The sequence below is a fragment of the Carassius auratus genome, chromosome 12 (genome assembly GCF_003368295.1).
Source record: "Carassius auratus strain Wakin chromosome 12, ASM336829v1, whole genome shotgun sequence".
Taxonomy (NCBI): Eukaryota; Metazoa; Chordata; class Actinopteri; order Cypriniformes; family Cyprinidae; genus Carassius; species Carassius auratus.
The window spans coordinates 4,702,883-4,719,789 of NC_039254.1; the positions used below are offsets into that span (position 1 = coordinate 4,702,883).

Sequence of the window (16,907 nt, forward strand, 5' to 3'; positions counted from 1 at the left end):
ACAACCTGAATTTGAAATTGCTGGAAATTACAGTGTTTCCAGCTATAGGTGAAGAAGCCAGATTAGAATATGCTATCGGGACTTTGGAAAATAACTGGCACAAACACAGATATCATCTGTTTAGTGCAGTGGCCAGAATATGAAGCAGACATTTCTGCAATATGATACCCCACTACAGTAAAGTAACAATTATTTACTCAACGGAAAAACCTAATTGGAATTTTGCAACTAACTGTTGCTGTATATCGGATACCATGATGACCCTTTGTTAAATATTATTAACTCCTCACTCTCTCTAGAACATGACCCTTCAAATACTCAGAATTTTGGCTTGCTGCAAAGGGTGTTTTACCCACTGAGCACCTCACTGCATTTTCCACCTCAGAAACATCAGTTACTGAATATTCTTACTACAGTAGATGCAGAATGTTAGTTCATGCATTCATAACTTTGAGACCTGATTATTGTAATGCACTTCTGGCTGGATGCCTGATTGTCTCCATAAATAAGCTGCGGTTCATTTAAAACACTGCAGCCAGAGTTCTAACCAGGTCCAGAAAATATGATCATATCAGTCCAATATTACCATTGCTTCACTGGTTACCTGTCAATACTTATACCTTAAAAGCTCTCAGTAAAAATCAATACCATACATCTCCTGCTTTCTTAAGGCCCGTTCACACCAAGAACAATAACTACAAAGTTAACGATATAAGTGTCCATACTAGTGAACAATATCGTCTGTTTATTTTAAGCGCGCGTGCATAAACCGCTTTAATTTCTCGAGCTCGTATAGCAGGATTGGTTATCAGTGTTTGTATTATTCATCAGCTGGAAAAAATTGCTCTGAAAGTGATTCCAACGAAATGGTTTCTCTGTGCCTTCATCGTTGTATCTTTGGACTGCTATTCTTTAATATTGAGAAAGATTTTAAGAACTACATCTTTTTTGTTATCTTCATAGTTATCGTGCTTGGTGTGAACAGGCCTTTAGTCTTTATGGCCACATCTGCCATAATACATATAATATGTTTTGCATACCATTCCTACAACTACATATTGTGTGATATTTTATAAGTCACTATAATCACTACAGTTATTAACTACTGTATGTCACTAGATTACATCAGATGGAACAAACTAAATCAATCTAATATCACGAGAATAAACACCAAACACAAACCACCATAATGCACAAATTTAATAATAACAGAAGAGAATTACAATCAATTGCATCATATTATAGGTCATAAAATGCCTCATTCTCACCGTAGAAGCACCATAATTTTCTTGTCTTGTACTGGGAAAGATTCAGTTTACCTAAAAGGAGTCAGTATTTTTCGCCCAAGCGCTGCAAAACATAACCATAGCTAAAGACAACAGACTAGAGAAAAGGAAGCATGACCTTCTTTGACTGGACATCACATTTAGCTCAACATAGAACAAATATGTGGCTTCATTTCCAGATCTTTGCTTTGAAATCACCAAGTGAACTGTTCCACTTCACAGTTCTACTCTGCATTGATATATTACTTCAGAGCACACTACTGCATCTCTCTGAGCAATGCATGTATCATTTCCACACATCGGTTTGTGTGAACTTGTGATTTAACGAACTCTCGGAGAGTCCCACAGCTGAACTTGCAAAGTGAGGACGAGTATTTGTCACAGACTAAAGGTTCCCTTGTGAGTGTGTGATGAATGAAATGGATGCAGAGCCTCTGTGTTCAGAGTCACAAATGGTTGTGGCCGTTTACAAGGCTCTCATTATGGGATTTTTTTTGACCGATCAGAGCTGCTTTTTTCTGCAGGACCAGAGAAGGAGCTGATGCATCCGTGCTGTCCTGATTCCATCGAGCTCTTTCTCTCTGCATAATGTGTCCTTTCCTGACCAATTTGTGTCACACAGGATTGTGCCTCATTCATTAAGTGAAGTAATAAGGCTCTGTTTAATTATAGCATAGCTGAGGACGTCTAGCTTTTAAAATATCAATAGTTTAAAGCCAATTGTTATGTAATTGACATGCTTAATATCCATAACCCGCCAAACAATCATTAATGAATGATCATCACTAAAAGCCACTGAAAACTCAACATTAGATAAAGTATAGCTTCCATCCTGCAGACCAAAAGCTCAGTTTCTCTGTCACTTAAACCTACATCTTGGGCTGTAAGCCAGCCAGACTGGTTTTATATTGGGGCTGATACTATGACCTTTAATTAATATTAAAAGGATAAAACTCTTGGTTCCCTTTGCCTGAAGTTTGCTGATGCCCTTGAAAAAGAAACATTCTTTATAACACATGGCCCTATCACAGAGATAAAAAGTTTTATCATAACTTCTCCATTTTTCATAATAATAGATACTCCCAGAAAAACCAAAGCATGCACTCAGCAGGCCTGGAATATAATACTGTCTAAATAAATGTTCCTGTCTATAGCAGCCTAAAATAGATGCAGTTATCAAGAGTCACTACAAGGCCACCACAGTGACATATTCTATTCTTTAACACCACTGTGCTAATAATTTAGCATTAGTCTGATTTCAACAGTTTGGATGGCTATTATATAAATTTTAAAATAAAATATTAAAAAATATATCTATATATATTATTAGAAATGTTTAACATTTTGATAATTTTAATATATTAAAAGGTGAAATCTATGAAATACCTTATGTATATTTTGTACAGGCAAGCAGACATAATATAAATGCAATGTGCAAAGTTTCAAGTTAATGTTTTCCCATAGAAAACTATTAGAAGGAAATCCTGAACCATTGCGTTCATATTCCGGCCTCATCTGCTTGCCTATGTAAACTATGCATTATTATTATTGAGAATATTACAGTTTTAAATATATATTAAGAGACTTAATATAGTAAATAGGGAAAAAAAAGATAGTAATAGGATAGTAATATCATCAACACTTGATACTGCGTCTTTTCTCTAATATTGGTGACACTGATAAGAAAAGCTTCTTCATTAATTATCCAAATGTTGCACACAAACATTCAGAAATGTTGTTAATGATGGTCAGGCTGCATTTGTGACCTTTAGTTCTGACCAAAAAAATTTGCCTACATCTTACTACCCTGAATCCTACTAATTATTGATTTCATCTTCTGAAGAAAAGTAAAAAAAAAAAAAAAAATCATTATATTAAAAATAAGGCAAGCAATCACTATATTGGACAAAAGGCAATATGTTTTAGTGTTTAAATGTTTAGTGTTTTCACTGATTGTCCACCAGCCTGCAGCCTCATGCATCCGCTGTGCACGTGACTTGAGCCTCATCACTACTGCAAACATACACGACTGCATTAAAAACGACCATATTGTGACAAGGATGTGCATTTAAAGCAATGCTTTTGAATCAAAGCGTGCTGTATGACCATGAGTATGACACTGCACAGTGAAATGTCAATGCCCCCAACGTCTGTTTTACAGAAGTCATTCCTCCTGCTCTACACTGACATTTAGTGCAGACGTCTTGTCATCTGTCCCCCTGAAATGGTACAGAGCCACTCTAGCACCTGTGAACTATTTCCAGTGCAAAGCAATGTTATACCTGTCCGGCATTAGAATCAATCATCAAATTTTCTTGTTAACAAATCAGCATTGTTTAAAATGTTGGGTAAGACAAGAGTCAACAGACATTATCTTCCAGTTTTTTCTGAATCGATTAAAACATCCTATTGCTGAAAATGACTGTGTGATAGGGCACAGCAGAGGCATGTAACCTTCATTATGAGTTTATTCACTCCTCTTCAGACACTCAGAACTGAATTGAAAGGGACTGCATGTTAGAAGAAATTCAATAACTCAGGACGACACGGTTTCATTATTCTTAATCACCCCTGTTCCGTCTTGTTCATTTAATTTTCATTTCAGCTTGGGGTTTGCAGTCATTGGTCCGAATAGTGGGAAAGGCTGTTTTTCAATATGACGAATCATAAAACATGGGGGCGATGCCCATAGCCAAACCTGTTTGTGTTGCTCACTGGAGAGCAGAGATAAGACTGTTTAATTGCACTTTTTTGTAATCTTCCCTCCCACTGTCTAATTTCTAGCTACGAGAAACCAGGCTGTTGATATGTCATTCTCCAAAAAGGCAAGATAAGATATTTCAACCAGGAAGACAACAGATGCCTTGTTTTCAAAAGATTGATCTGTTGTATCATGCAGCACAGCAATAATCTGCGGCAAAGAGCTACGACTGCTGCAGCCTCAAATGAAACATGAAAAGTTAAGGGATATTTCTGGAATTTCACACACAGACAGAAACCATAATCACCTACACAAATGCAAACCAGCCCACATGTCCAAAAGACAGTGGCATGAGTGACTCTATGTAATGCTCCACTGAGGTAAATGCAAAACACCATTATCAAACCCTCCGGTATCAGGCGACAGTCCTCTAATGCACCTTGCTCAGCATAATCACTTAACATCAGGGCTAAACACACACACACACACACACACACACAGACTATACCATCACTGTGATGAATCAAATCAGAGACATGGAACACATTTCTTCCTCCACTAAACAAGCTAGAATTCATTTTTCAGATCTGTCATACTGAGACTTGATTTGAAATTGTCATACGGCTATCTCACGCTATGTGGTTTCACAAGGCCAATTCGTCTTTGAGGACAATGGCCAAACCATCCTCTACTGAAAAGTGGTAGCTTTGAGCATCCCTAAGTCTGTATATGAAGTCAGACCAGATGTTTAGTCAGATACAACACTAAGGGACAAAACTGTAAAAAAAAATACTTATATTCAGCATAAAGAATCATCTGACCAATTCATTATATTTGGGATCTATGCTTTAGTCTTTATATGCTTTGTATAATTACCAACCGAATCCACTAATACTGTATATCATCTCCACCCCACAGATATCTGAAAATTTGACCACCAAATTATGCCTCAGTATAAATAATTCTGAAAATATAAGTACAGGAAAACACATGTGATGTGGGAATTGTCATGCTGACTAAATGAGCACCCATCAATAGAAAAATGTTTTTGAGAAATAGAAAAATCTATTTTGAAAAAAATAACACCTAAATTTAATCATATGAAATGCTGCAAGTAAATGTATGCATCAAATAATTATACTTTTTAAGATTACATATTTATATTTTTATTCTTAATATTGTTAATATCACTTTTTATTATATAAATTATAGATATAATACTTATTACATATAATAAAAAATAAAATAAAAATCAATTTCAAATATAGGCTGTTTTGAACTTTCTATTCAATAAAGAATCCAGAAAAGTATATCACCATTTTCTAAAATATTAAGCAGCACAACTGTTTTCAACGTTTATAATAATAAGACTTGTTTCTTGAGCACCAAATTGGTTTATTAGAACAGTTTCTGAAGACTGGAGTAATGGCTTCTGAAAATACATATTTGCCATTACAGGAATACATAACATTTTAAAATATATGGGGGAAAAAATCTTATTTCAAAATCTAATAATATTTGAAAGTATTAAATGCAGCCTTGCTGAGCAAAAGTGACTTATTTTAAAAACATAAAAAACACTATCTGTGTGTGTGAGAGTGAGGGAGAGAGAGAGGAAAGCGAGCGATTACATACTGTAATCTCTTAAATACAAAAAATGTTGTTTGAGAGATCAAATAATTGCATGATGCATGAGGTTAAGCACTAATTGGATGGTTTTAACCAGATTTTCAAGCACTGTGCTTCAACACAAGAGACTTTAGAGTTAAATTTGAAACCGAAATAAGGCAAACGCAACTGTGCAAATATCCAGGCAGATGACAATGAGACGTTCTCTAGAATTTTCCAGGAAACGAAGCACTGAAGGAAATCAAAGGCAAACACTGATTTGTGTTGAGCACTGCTGCTTTTTAGATATTCCCTTGTTTGATCTCTCTGGCAAAATCAGTGTAGTAGAGAACATTTACATAATGGAAGTTATAAACATGTCCTTTGCTTTCAACTCATGTCTTTCAATAAGTCAGTCAGGACAAAAGACGTTCAAATCGGAGGTTGCAGGGCAGGACAGCTTCTTCGTTTATAATCATAAAAACTGAAAGTCACACTTCAAAATGCCAATAAATGACCACTATTCGCATGCCTCTGAATGAAAGGAAAAGCTCTGAAAAATCCCTCTTAGTTTCATTTCTGTCCCTACCTCGTGCTGCCAAGACAAAAATCTCAAACGTGACCTTGTCAAATGATTGGTGCCAAAATGAGGTGCACGTCATTTAGGCTCTTTCTTGATCAAGACAAAAGGGAAGGAGAAAATACATTTTCAGAAGCAATTATTTTTCTGGAGTGCCTCCTCAAACATTTCAATCATTTTAAATTAAAAGATAAAAGCTTTTTGGAGAGTACTTGAGGGCAGAAACAAACAGATAATCTGAACCTGTGGAGTGCCGCTCTGCAGTGAGCCGAATGCTAATGGTGGAAGCCCATCTGCCCCCATCACGCATTATTGGACTTAATTCTTTAGATGAATATAACTTTGGATCGCTGCAATCATAACTCTTGTTTATTTCCATACATCAATTAGGACAGAAGCAAAAGAGATCAACCTCCCTGATTGTCAATGTCAATTCTGTCCATTAAAATGGAATAAGCGCATTACGGGCACTACGACATTGCCTAATCATTCTCGTGGATACCTTATAGTAACTTTTGGGTGCTACCACGCAGCAAATTAACTCATTATCCAAAACCTAGACCCTTTGATAGCCTGTAATTCTGCCACAACGAAATGAAGCAAGGCAGAAGATATAGTGGAAGAATGGAATCTCTCTTCTCGATGTGCAGACATCTGCTGCGCTTATCGTTCAGTCTGCTCTAAACTGCATTAGATAACTCTTGTCAGAGCTAATTGGCTCATAAGGGTCCCTAATTAGGGAGATGGGCATGTTTGTAAGCATTGGACTCTGCAGAGCTGTTTCATGGGGCTGTCATTTATATGCACTTCTCAGAGCATCTACTCAAATTCCATGTGAAGGAAAAACCACAAAACAGAAATTGGAGAACAGATTTACCACAGTGTAAAGTCATGCAAAATATGATACAATATCAAACAACTGAATTAATCAGGAGATACTTGGCTATATTGAAAATCACAAGGATTCTGACACAAAGCATCCAATGTCCGTATCATGGTTACTGTATATTCTTGTGATGAAAAGAGCTTTATACTTTATGCTTTGTGACATACCTCTCGTCGCCTGGAGGCCCAACAGGTCTGTTTGATCTTCCACACCACAGCAGCTACAAGCAACAGTGACAGAAAACAGCTGTGGGGTGACAAAAAAGAAGGGATGGAAAGATTAAACATGATGTAGAAATTTCATCTATCTATCTCTATATTAAATTGTATAAATCTATATATGTATTTGTATATAATTTGCTGTACTATTTATAATATAAGTGAAGTGACATACGGCCAAATATGGTGACCCATACTCAGAATTCCTGCTCTGCATTTAACCCATCCAAAGAGCACACACACAGCAGTGAACACACACACACACCGTGAACACACACCCGGAGCAGTGGGCAGCAATTTATGCTGTGGCACCAGGGAAGCAGTTTGGGGTTCGGTGCCTTGCTCAAGGGCACCTAAGTCGTGGTATTGCAGGCCCGAGACTCGAACCCTCAACGTTAGGGTTAGGAGTCATACTCTCTAACCACTAGGCCACGACTTCCCCAAAATCTTTATATAATATAGATTTCTGTGTAACTATGAGGAGTTTATCCAAATACAATTTAATGTTGGAGCAAGCAGTTAGCAGTCAGTACAAAAATGTACTAGCCAATGGCAATTCAATTACCAAGGTGTCGATAGAGGGCTGCATTAATAAAACACAACTTCATGTTTCTGTAATGCAGCACTTGCCTCTCATTAGCTTTGCACTATGAGTAAGAATGGCTCATTGACAGATTTATGTTTATACCATTCAACAGACAGCAAATATGAAAAGCCAAACTTGGTCAAACCAAGCCAAAACTTTGCTTGCTTTGTTGATCTTGTTAAAGATTTTACAGCCCAATAAAAGATAATCCCACTTAAAAGATTCAAGTAAATGGACAAAAGTTTAATGTCAACACATTCCTGAAACTTGCAGAAGAGAAGGCCTTCCAGTGGTCAGGCTGAGAAATCTGATCTTTTCAGTCAAGTGTTATGGTCTGGCAGTGTGCTTTAAAAGGACAATCTTAAATATCTGCGCCAACAGCAAAGTCATAAATTGTAAGGAAATTACTTTTGCTGACTGTATTTACGGAGATATGTGAGCATTCGTAAACATCTGAGTGTGAAATTAATTCATGGTTTGCACAGATGAAAAAAAGACGTGGAGAAAAAAAACAGAATGATGAAATCCTTTTAATGCTTTTAAACGCACGCCATCTTTTGGTTCGTTTGAAGATAATAGCTAATTGGTGACGAATGGGGAAGAGAGAAACTTGAATGGCTCGATTAAGTAGCAGTGCAGGAGAAATCCCCCTTCAGATCGAAGCCTTTCATCCGGTGCATTGCAGGCAGTAAACAGGACTTAATTCCCTCCGCAGTTCCACCTGGAATCCAAACTAATATGAAAAATAAAGCAATTAAAAGGTTCTCGCCCCTCGTGTGACGGTACATTCGGTGGCTTGAGTAAAAGTGAGCAAATAAAGGTAGCATCTGGGGAACATTCAAAGCTGAAGACAGTATGAAAGGTGTGGAATGAGCTGTGGGAGGAAGAACAGAGAAGCCAACGTTTTATGGCAAAATGCTTTGTTATTCCAAAGATATGAATTTCTTCTTCTAGTTCAGTTCATATGTTCTGCAACATTAACATTAGACTTTAATAACAGAACACAAAAAAATGAAAGTCAGAGATTGCAATGGACAGCGAACAGAAAAGGAACTAGGAGATACAAACGACGCAATGAAGGTGACACACATTCCCCTTAGGCCAGATGAGTTTCTTCAGTCTCATTAAGGACCACTGACATCAACAAGACCATATGTCACCAAAATGTCACTATCATTCCCCTGATGATTTCATTTTCTGCCAATTGAGCAACCATTTTCAGCCTTCTTGGCATCCCTGACTGTCTAACTGCAGTGAGAGTAGGATCCAAAGGACAATTGTATGGCATGACACCCCTCTTACAATCGATGTTTAGTCAAACTCGTTGTCAAATCACTCCGCGTCACAGTTTGCTGACTCACTGAGCTCCATGTAAATGAGTAAATGTCTGGGAACTGAAATCATCTGAAGGACATTTTTGGTGATTTTGCAGACGCAGACATCAAGAGGCACATCCCCGTCTCACCTGAATAAAGCAATCGGTGTGCATAACGGATAAAAAGAGACCGTTATAGCAAACCTGTGAGGAGAGCTACTCTTGTCTAATCCTGAAGACTGAACAGCATGCGCTAGATATTAAACAAAAGCAAATGGATTGCAGGAATTTGAACCAAATGCATTATTTTGCATTTAACAAAGAGACTGTTAAAAGCCATTCACAGGGTGGAAATGCATTTTCGCTATTGCTCATTGTAACCACTCTAATTTCAGATTGCACACTGACAAATTCTCAATCAGTGATAGATTTCTGACACCCCCCTGCAGAGCCCTTTTTACAGAGAGGGTCATTTTTTAGATTATAATAACTGGAAAGATTATATTATGAGGAAAGTCATGCAACAGGTTTGTATGTTAGGCAGCATCTGTGGCAGTTTTGGTGTATTTCTACTTGTAATCTGTTGTATTTCGGAGAAGCGGTTCATAACTCGGGCAGATGTGAGGAGACATATACACTGTCAGCGACCATCTCTCTAGCTGTCCTGGTAATGGAACAGAATCTGCCTGAGGCTAGTCTTGATTCCAGCTGTCATGAGTTTGCTATCGGACTTGGTGGAATAAAAACACAAATCACATTGATAAAATCAGGAAACCGCTTATTGGAGGAAACCTGACTGACAGCATAAATCCTGCCTACTGGTAACTCCCTTAAAACGATGCCTAAATATTAGTTTTTTTTAAAGAGTGACACTTTCTTTAGGGAGAGATACAGTACACACTAGGGCTGCACGATATTGGGAAAAAAATCACATTGCGATATTTTATTTTTCTGCAATATATATTGCGATATGAAATCTAATCTATTTTTTTCTTACTTTTTTCTCTCTCTCTCGCACGCGCTCTCTCTCTCTCTCTCTCTCACTTAAAAACACATGCAAATGATAAACTTTCACTCTATGATGGTTAAGCTGTGCAATTAATCCGCGAATTACATTAGTCAAGGGCCGGGGAGCAGCTGGCCCATACAGCCTACATCGCACATCCTGTGATGTGACTATCGTGGATTCGTACATCGCGATATCGATACTTTAACGACACATCGTGCAGCCCTAGTACACACAACGGTTCACAAAGTTTGGGGTTCGCAATTTACCTAGGGTGCATTTATTTGATCATAAAATACAGTAAAAACAGCAATGTTTTGAAATACTTCAACGATTTAAAATATCTTTCTATTTTAATAACTTTTAAAATGTAATGTATTCCTGTTATAGCAATGGTGGATTTTCAGTAGCCATTACTCCAGTCTTCAGTGTCACATGATCATTTAGAATCATTCTAATATTCTAACATAACTGACTTAAAAATATTAAACGGTAGTGTATGTGAGGGGTGAACACTATTATGGATGAATGCTTAAAAAAAGAATAAGAAAAAGAAGAAAAATCATTGTTTGACACTTTATCTTATTTGACAGCTGTACCAAACCTTGTCATGGCACATTTTCCACAGCAATTTATGAGGTTAAAACAAGTAATCTGGCAAGTACACATCCACTGAAGCATTTGAAATCAACTGTATGCTTCTTCTCACCTATTGCTTCTAGATGTCAAGGGGAGACGCACTGAAGCTAGGGCAATTTCCTGTATGATGCGTGAGCACCATTCCCACAACAGCATGTGAACTTCCCAGATGACAGAATGTTTTTCAACACCTGACAGTTTCTCATTCACCTCAAAAGACTGTGTTCTTTCTTCACTTATATTAGAATAAATTATGTTTGTGAACAGACGCTTTTGAAGGTGTTTCTGAAGGTACGTTTGAATTAAGCAGACTGCTAGAAGGAAATGCCAAGCTTCCATTACAAACATTTTCTAACGGATGCATTAATGGAAGCATGCTTGTGCTGCAAGTGTTGATGACTACACACACACACTAAGTCAAGCTTGAAGCTAACTAGTTAAACTGATTGCCCAGGCAGTCAGAAACAAGCGAGCTGTATAACATGACTGTTTGGAGCATAAATTGACCCCGTGTCGGAGTGCATCAGGATTTGACACCAGCTTCCAGAAGGGGTGTCTAATCCAGGACAATGATCTGAATCCAGGACAAGACCCAGAGGGTGCAGCAGCACCAAGAGATTGACCATTCAGAAAGAGAAAGATCCCCTCAACAACCAAATCTGATAAGACATAATGGGAACAGGTGTGCATTTAATGAAAAATCAAGAAATTGCACAGAAATTAACAAATCAGGATGACGGATCTACCTTGTGGCAATGACACCTCGTACAAACGAGGGGGCAGAGTAGTTCTGCATGAAGCACTGCATGGTAGCAAGTTGTTTACAACATCAACAGTTCATTTTCAGTTGTATTTTGTCTCATCTTGTGCAGCCAAAACCAAAAATGCTGTCATTGCTTATTCACCCTCAATTTGTTCCATTTTTTATATGAATCTATTTCTGCTGTGCTGCTTAAAAGGAGGAATTCTGAAGAAAATGCGGGCGTTTAAATTTTTTTTTAAGAAAAGTGCTGGTTGTATACAATTGCAATTAAAAAAGGTGCTGAAATGTGTTTTCAAGATTTAAAAAAGACACAAAAGCAACATTAATGTGTTTCATTGTATTATGTGGTATGCATTATATTCTGAAGACATATGTTAGCTTTATATGAGAATCAGAAAAAGATTGAAGTCATTATAAATATTCTTCCTCTTCATGAGTCAACTCAATTTATAAACCGAATCAAAAATGTACTGAAATTAATTCACTCTCAACAAGTATTTTTTTCCTAAATCGGACAGTTTTATGTAATATAGTACCAAAAAGAACTAAACTGGATATTAAGATTTTCAATAAACTTTCATTTCCCTCTACTTAAGTATTAATTTTCTTTAAAAGACTTGGAATATGCATTAAAGATAAACAGACACATTTACAATTGCTATAAGAAAATTATTAGGCAAAATCCAGTCATTTCAGAAGGAATCCTCAAAATGGGAAATTTTGCATGAGGGCAAAATAGCCAAAAATGAAAATTATTTAATTACTTACCCTCATGTCATTCCAAACCCTTCGGAAACACAAAAATACTTTTGATGAAATCTGAGAGCTTTCTCCACGTTCAAGGCCCAGAAAAGTAGTAAGGACATTGTTAAAACTGTCCATGTGACATCAGTGGCTCAACAGCAATGTTCTTAGTGCACAAAAAGCCTCATAACACTGATCCACAGTGAAGTCTGAAGTCACAACTGAAGTCACAGCCTTTTTTAGTGATATTCTTACTACCATTCTGGGTCTTGAACTTGGAATTTGCATTGCTGTCTATGTCTATGTCAGAAACTCTCAGATTTCATCAAAAATATCTTAACCAATGTTCTAAAGATGAACGAAAGGTCAAAAGGAGGGTGATTAATTAATGACAATTTTAATTTTTTGGGGGGATCTATTCCATTAATCAGCTGCTACAATAATGACTAAGGATCTTTTTCTCATGACATTTCGCCATTTTGACTGCATAAAAGCATATTACATCAGATAATTTAGGACTTCGGCTGAATATGATAGCGTAAGCAAGAAGGTAAAGCTGAAGGACATTAAATGTAATTATGTCTAATTTCCTCTTGGTCTAAAGAGCTCTCTCAGCATTGACTCATTACTCCAAAAGAGAAAAGGCATGAGAGACATCATGTGCTGAGGAATCCAACACAGGCAGGCTGTTGTTGAATGATTCTACATGGGCTTAACTGCTGAAAGATGCTGTCACGATCAACTTATATTACATCACACCTTGAAAATGTCAAGCACTCACCTGAAAAATGTCACAAAGAACTGCACCAGGTCCATAATGCTGTTGTGCTGAGAGAAGGCGATCTGTGAAGGGACAATAGCAAAAGTGAGATAAATGATGGGGTGACAGGTTACCAAAGAACAGCTCTTTACATGAAAAGATGATGAAGACATTTGCTTGCGGCTAGGGTCCTTCACAAGAGATGTCATAACAGATCTTTTTGCTTGAGGGGCCATCATGTACATCATTTTTTCTTCTTCCTCATCCCTTTTTAAATATAGGGAATAATGGCTGTTCAAGGCTACCTGAGCTGACATCCCTCAGGCATTACCCACATGCCAAACGTCTGCCTTCTGGGATGGTGGTTTACATTAGAATTAAATTTACAGGTGCAGCTCAACCTGACAAGGAATGCACATAATTACAATGTTGGATAAAAGTTTGTAATTGCACATTCAACTTGGTTTCATTTTTGCACTATGGAATTTAAAGGTTATTTCACCCAAAAACTGTCATCATTTATTCACATATTTATTCATACAAGTTTGGAACAACATGAGGTGAGTAAATGATGACAGAAGTTTCATTTTTGAAGTAAAACTACTATCCCCTTTATGATGATATCACATGAAGTTTTGAAGTATCTGAAGCAATGTCTTTATTGCTAATACATCTATAATTACACGTTTGACCCTAACCCTAATCCCACCCTTAAACCTAAACATATCACAAAACCTGTCCCTAACCTTAATTATAATCTACCTCAATAGCAGCAAACACGTTTTTTTTTATACAATATGAACATAAAGAGTACACTGTACCTAACAATTATTTTTTGGGATGTCCATAGATAGTTAAAGGGGGGGTGAAATGCTATTTCATGCATACTGAGTTTTTACACTGTTAAAGAGTTGGATTCCCATGCTAAACATGGACAAAGTTTCAAAAATTAAGTTGTACATTTGAAGGAGTATTTCTGTTCCAAAAATACTCCTTCCGGTTTGTCACAAGTTTCGGAAAGTTTTTTTCGAGTATGGCTCTGTGTGACGTTAGATGGAGCGGAATTTCCTTATATGGGTGCTAAGGGCGCGTCTGCCGGAAGAGCTCGCGCACCCGTATAGCAGAGCAGAGAGAGGCTGTGCACAGACAATCACTCATCACAGCGAGAGCGTCGCGAAATGTCACAAAAGGAGTGCGTTTTTGGTTGCCAGGGCAAGACAACCCTGCACAGATTACCAAAAGAGAAACAGCATTAAGGGACCAGTGGATGGAGTTTATTTTTTACAGAGCATCAACGGAGTTGTGCAAGTGTTTGTGTTTGTTCCCTGCATTTCGAAGATGCTTGTTTTACAAACAAGGCTCAGGTTGACGCTGGATTTGCACATCGTTTATTTCTTAAGGATAATGCAATCCCAACGAAAAAGGGTCACGATCGTGTGTTGGAACCGCAGGCGGTGAGTAAAACTGCTTCAAATATCTCTGTGTTGTTAACTTAGCTATCGGCGTGTAAGCACATCAAGTAAACAACATGCGATGTTGTCATCAAACTGCACGAGTAAAACTGCTTCAAATATCTCTGTGTTGTTTACTTAGCTATCGGCGCGTAAGCACATCAAGTAAACAACATGCGATGTTGTTATCAAACTGCACTTTCCACATGTACAGCTTGAAAAAAAAAAAAGACGACAAAGTGGAACTTAGTCATTTTCCAAAACCGCTAAGCAAATATATACAGTTTCAGTACATACCACATAGAGAAGCCTTTGCTGATGCTGCTCTTGTTAAATTTCAGCCTCTGGATCTATGTCACAGCTTCCAGACGCGCTCAACACAAAATCCTACTGGCGCTCGTGATTCTTTAGCTCCGCCCACACGTCACGCCTCTAGGCGCTCGTGTTTTTCCGGGAAAAATCGGTACAGACTATCTTTCTCTTATGAATATAATAAAACTAAAGACTTTTTGGAGTTATGAAGGATGCAGTACTACTCTATAGGTTCTCAAGATTAACAGGATATTGAGAGAAAACGAGCATTTCACCCCCCCTTTAAAGACAACTAATATAAAGTGGAAGCAGAATATGTTTTGTGCTGCTTACGTCTCTCCTGATATATTATACTGGTCACTCAAATTGGTTCAGTCAATGGAGTTTTATTCAGAGATTTCATATAGATATACTCTATGGTTTAGTCAACAAACTACATTTTTGGCCAAGTTTCAGAAGACACTTTGTTTGAGTAAGACGTCATGGGTTTGGCAGTGAATACTGCAGGGCTATAACTAAGCATCAACACACTTTTGAAAAGCTGTGTTCCCCTTAGCATCCCGTAAGGAAAGGAAAATAACTACTTGGATAAATACCCAGCAAAAATAAATGGATTAATGTTCTAAATGTACGAATTTGTAAGTCACCCTGACTCACCAGATGAATAATGCAACAATGGCAGAGCGGGGTAGGTCCTTTGGAAAGCCCATTCATTTTATTAAGCCGTTGTCACAGGAACACGACTAGGGCTAAAGATAGAGCTGGAGAAAGCTTTAACACTCCATTAGGGCTGAACCATTTTTGTCCCCAAAGACAAGCAAGCAAGATGCTGGGACTGAAAAGAGCAGTTGTTCAGCAGCACCACTTGCTCGGGTAAGTCACTGCTCTCAGTGAGACAGTACCTTGTTGTGCCATTAACGATGCTTTGGAAGCAACACATAGACAAGGCATTAACTCTACTAAATAAGGTCATTCAGACAATGTAAATCATATGAGAACATATACAAATAAAATAATTCTTGGTACTGCATATCTTTTTTTTTTACAAAAAAAAAAATAGTATACATTTTTACACGTATGTAAACATGTTATAGCCTCCTACAGCTAGAATACTAGAAGAAATGCTGTCCTTGTTGGTCTACCACCACTATCTTCATGACCTTCCAGCGCATTCACTATGCTGTGACTCAAGCAGTTTCTAACTTTTAGTAATTTTCATTCCAACCTATTGCAAATTCGAGCTTTAATACAATACATTCTTTATCTTATATATAAAAATGCCATCTGCCAATAACATGAATTTAACTATGATTTCATCAATCATCATCTATTAGATCATTGTATAAATCGGTTGGAATTGCTCATCTTCCTGTAGAATGCAGAACCACTAACAAAGCATCTGAGATCTGGAGAGGACTATCAGGAAAATCTTTCCTAATGAAACACAAATATAAAGTGGAGAGAGGAAACTGTGAGAGTATCAAGCAACTCTGCATTGTACCTTAACTGTGAAATCTGTGTCCAAACCTAAAGCCTTCTATGATGATGATGATGGTGATAATAATAATGAATATATATATTACATAATAAAGCATCTTGGAGACAGTTCTTCTGGATTTAGTCTTAGTTTGTTCTTTTCTTCTTGTCATTCCAGACAGTCATTCCTGCTGTCAGACTCCTTGTGCAAACAAAAATCTCACTGGATTATTACATTTAATGTTGAAATTAATGTTTGGAAATATGAACTGATATTTCCTAATCACACAATACAGCAAAAGATAGAAACTGAAAATACTAGTGTTCTAATCATTATGGCCACCACTGTACACTGTATATAAAATGTTTTATATTTTTATATAAAATATAGCACATTCATATTTAATATACATCGAAAATAATAATAGTCATAATAAGTATTATTATTATTTATTTTAGGAGAATAAACTACACAGCGGTGTGTAAGCAGATGCAGACAACCTAAATTCAGATTTGGCTGAGACCTTAGCATTTGCATCTTGTAACCATAACAAAGTTTATTTAAATTTACACAAC

General features: G+C 37.1%; 1 protein-coding gene across 2 annotated transcripts in view; it reads right to left on the reverse strand.

Annotated features, from left to right (window-relative positions):
* atrnl1b (attractin-like 1b) overlaps positions 1-16,907 on the reverse strand; it is an 88,206-nt gene that overhangs the window by 25,192 nt on the left and 46,107 nt on the right. For both annotated transcript variants that reach the window (XM_026276392.1, XM_026276391.1), the window contains exons 25-26: positions 13,114-13,175; positions 7,229-7,307 (exon numbers count right to left, since the gene is read on the reverse strand). In XM_026276392.1, coding sequence (XP_026132177.1) covers positions 7,229-7,307; positions 13,114-13,175 — 141 coding nt within the window. The remainder of the gene's footprint in view (positions 1-7,228; positions 7,308-13,113; positions 13,176-16,907) is intronic.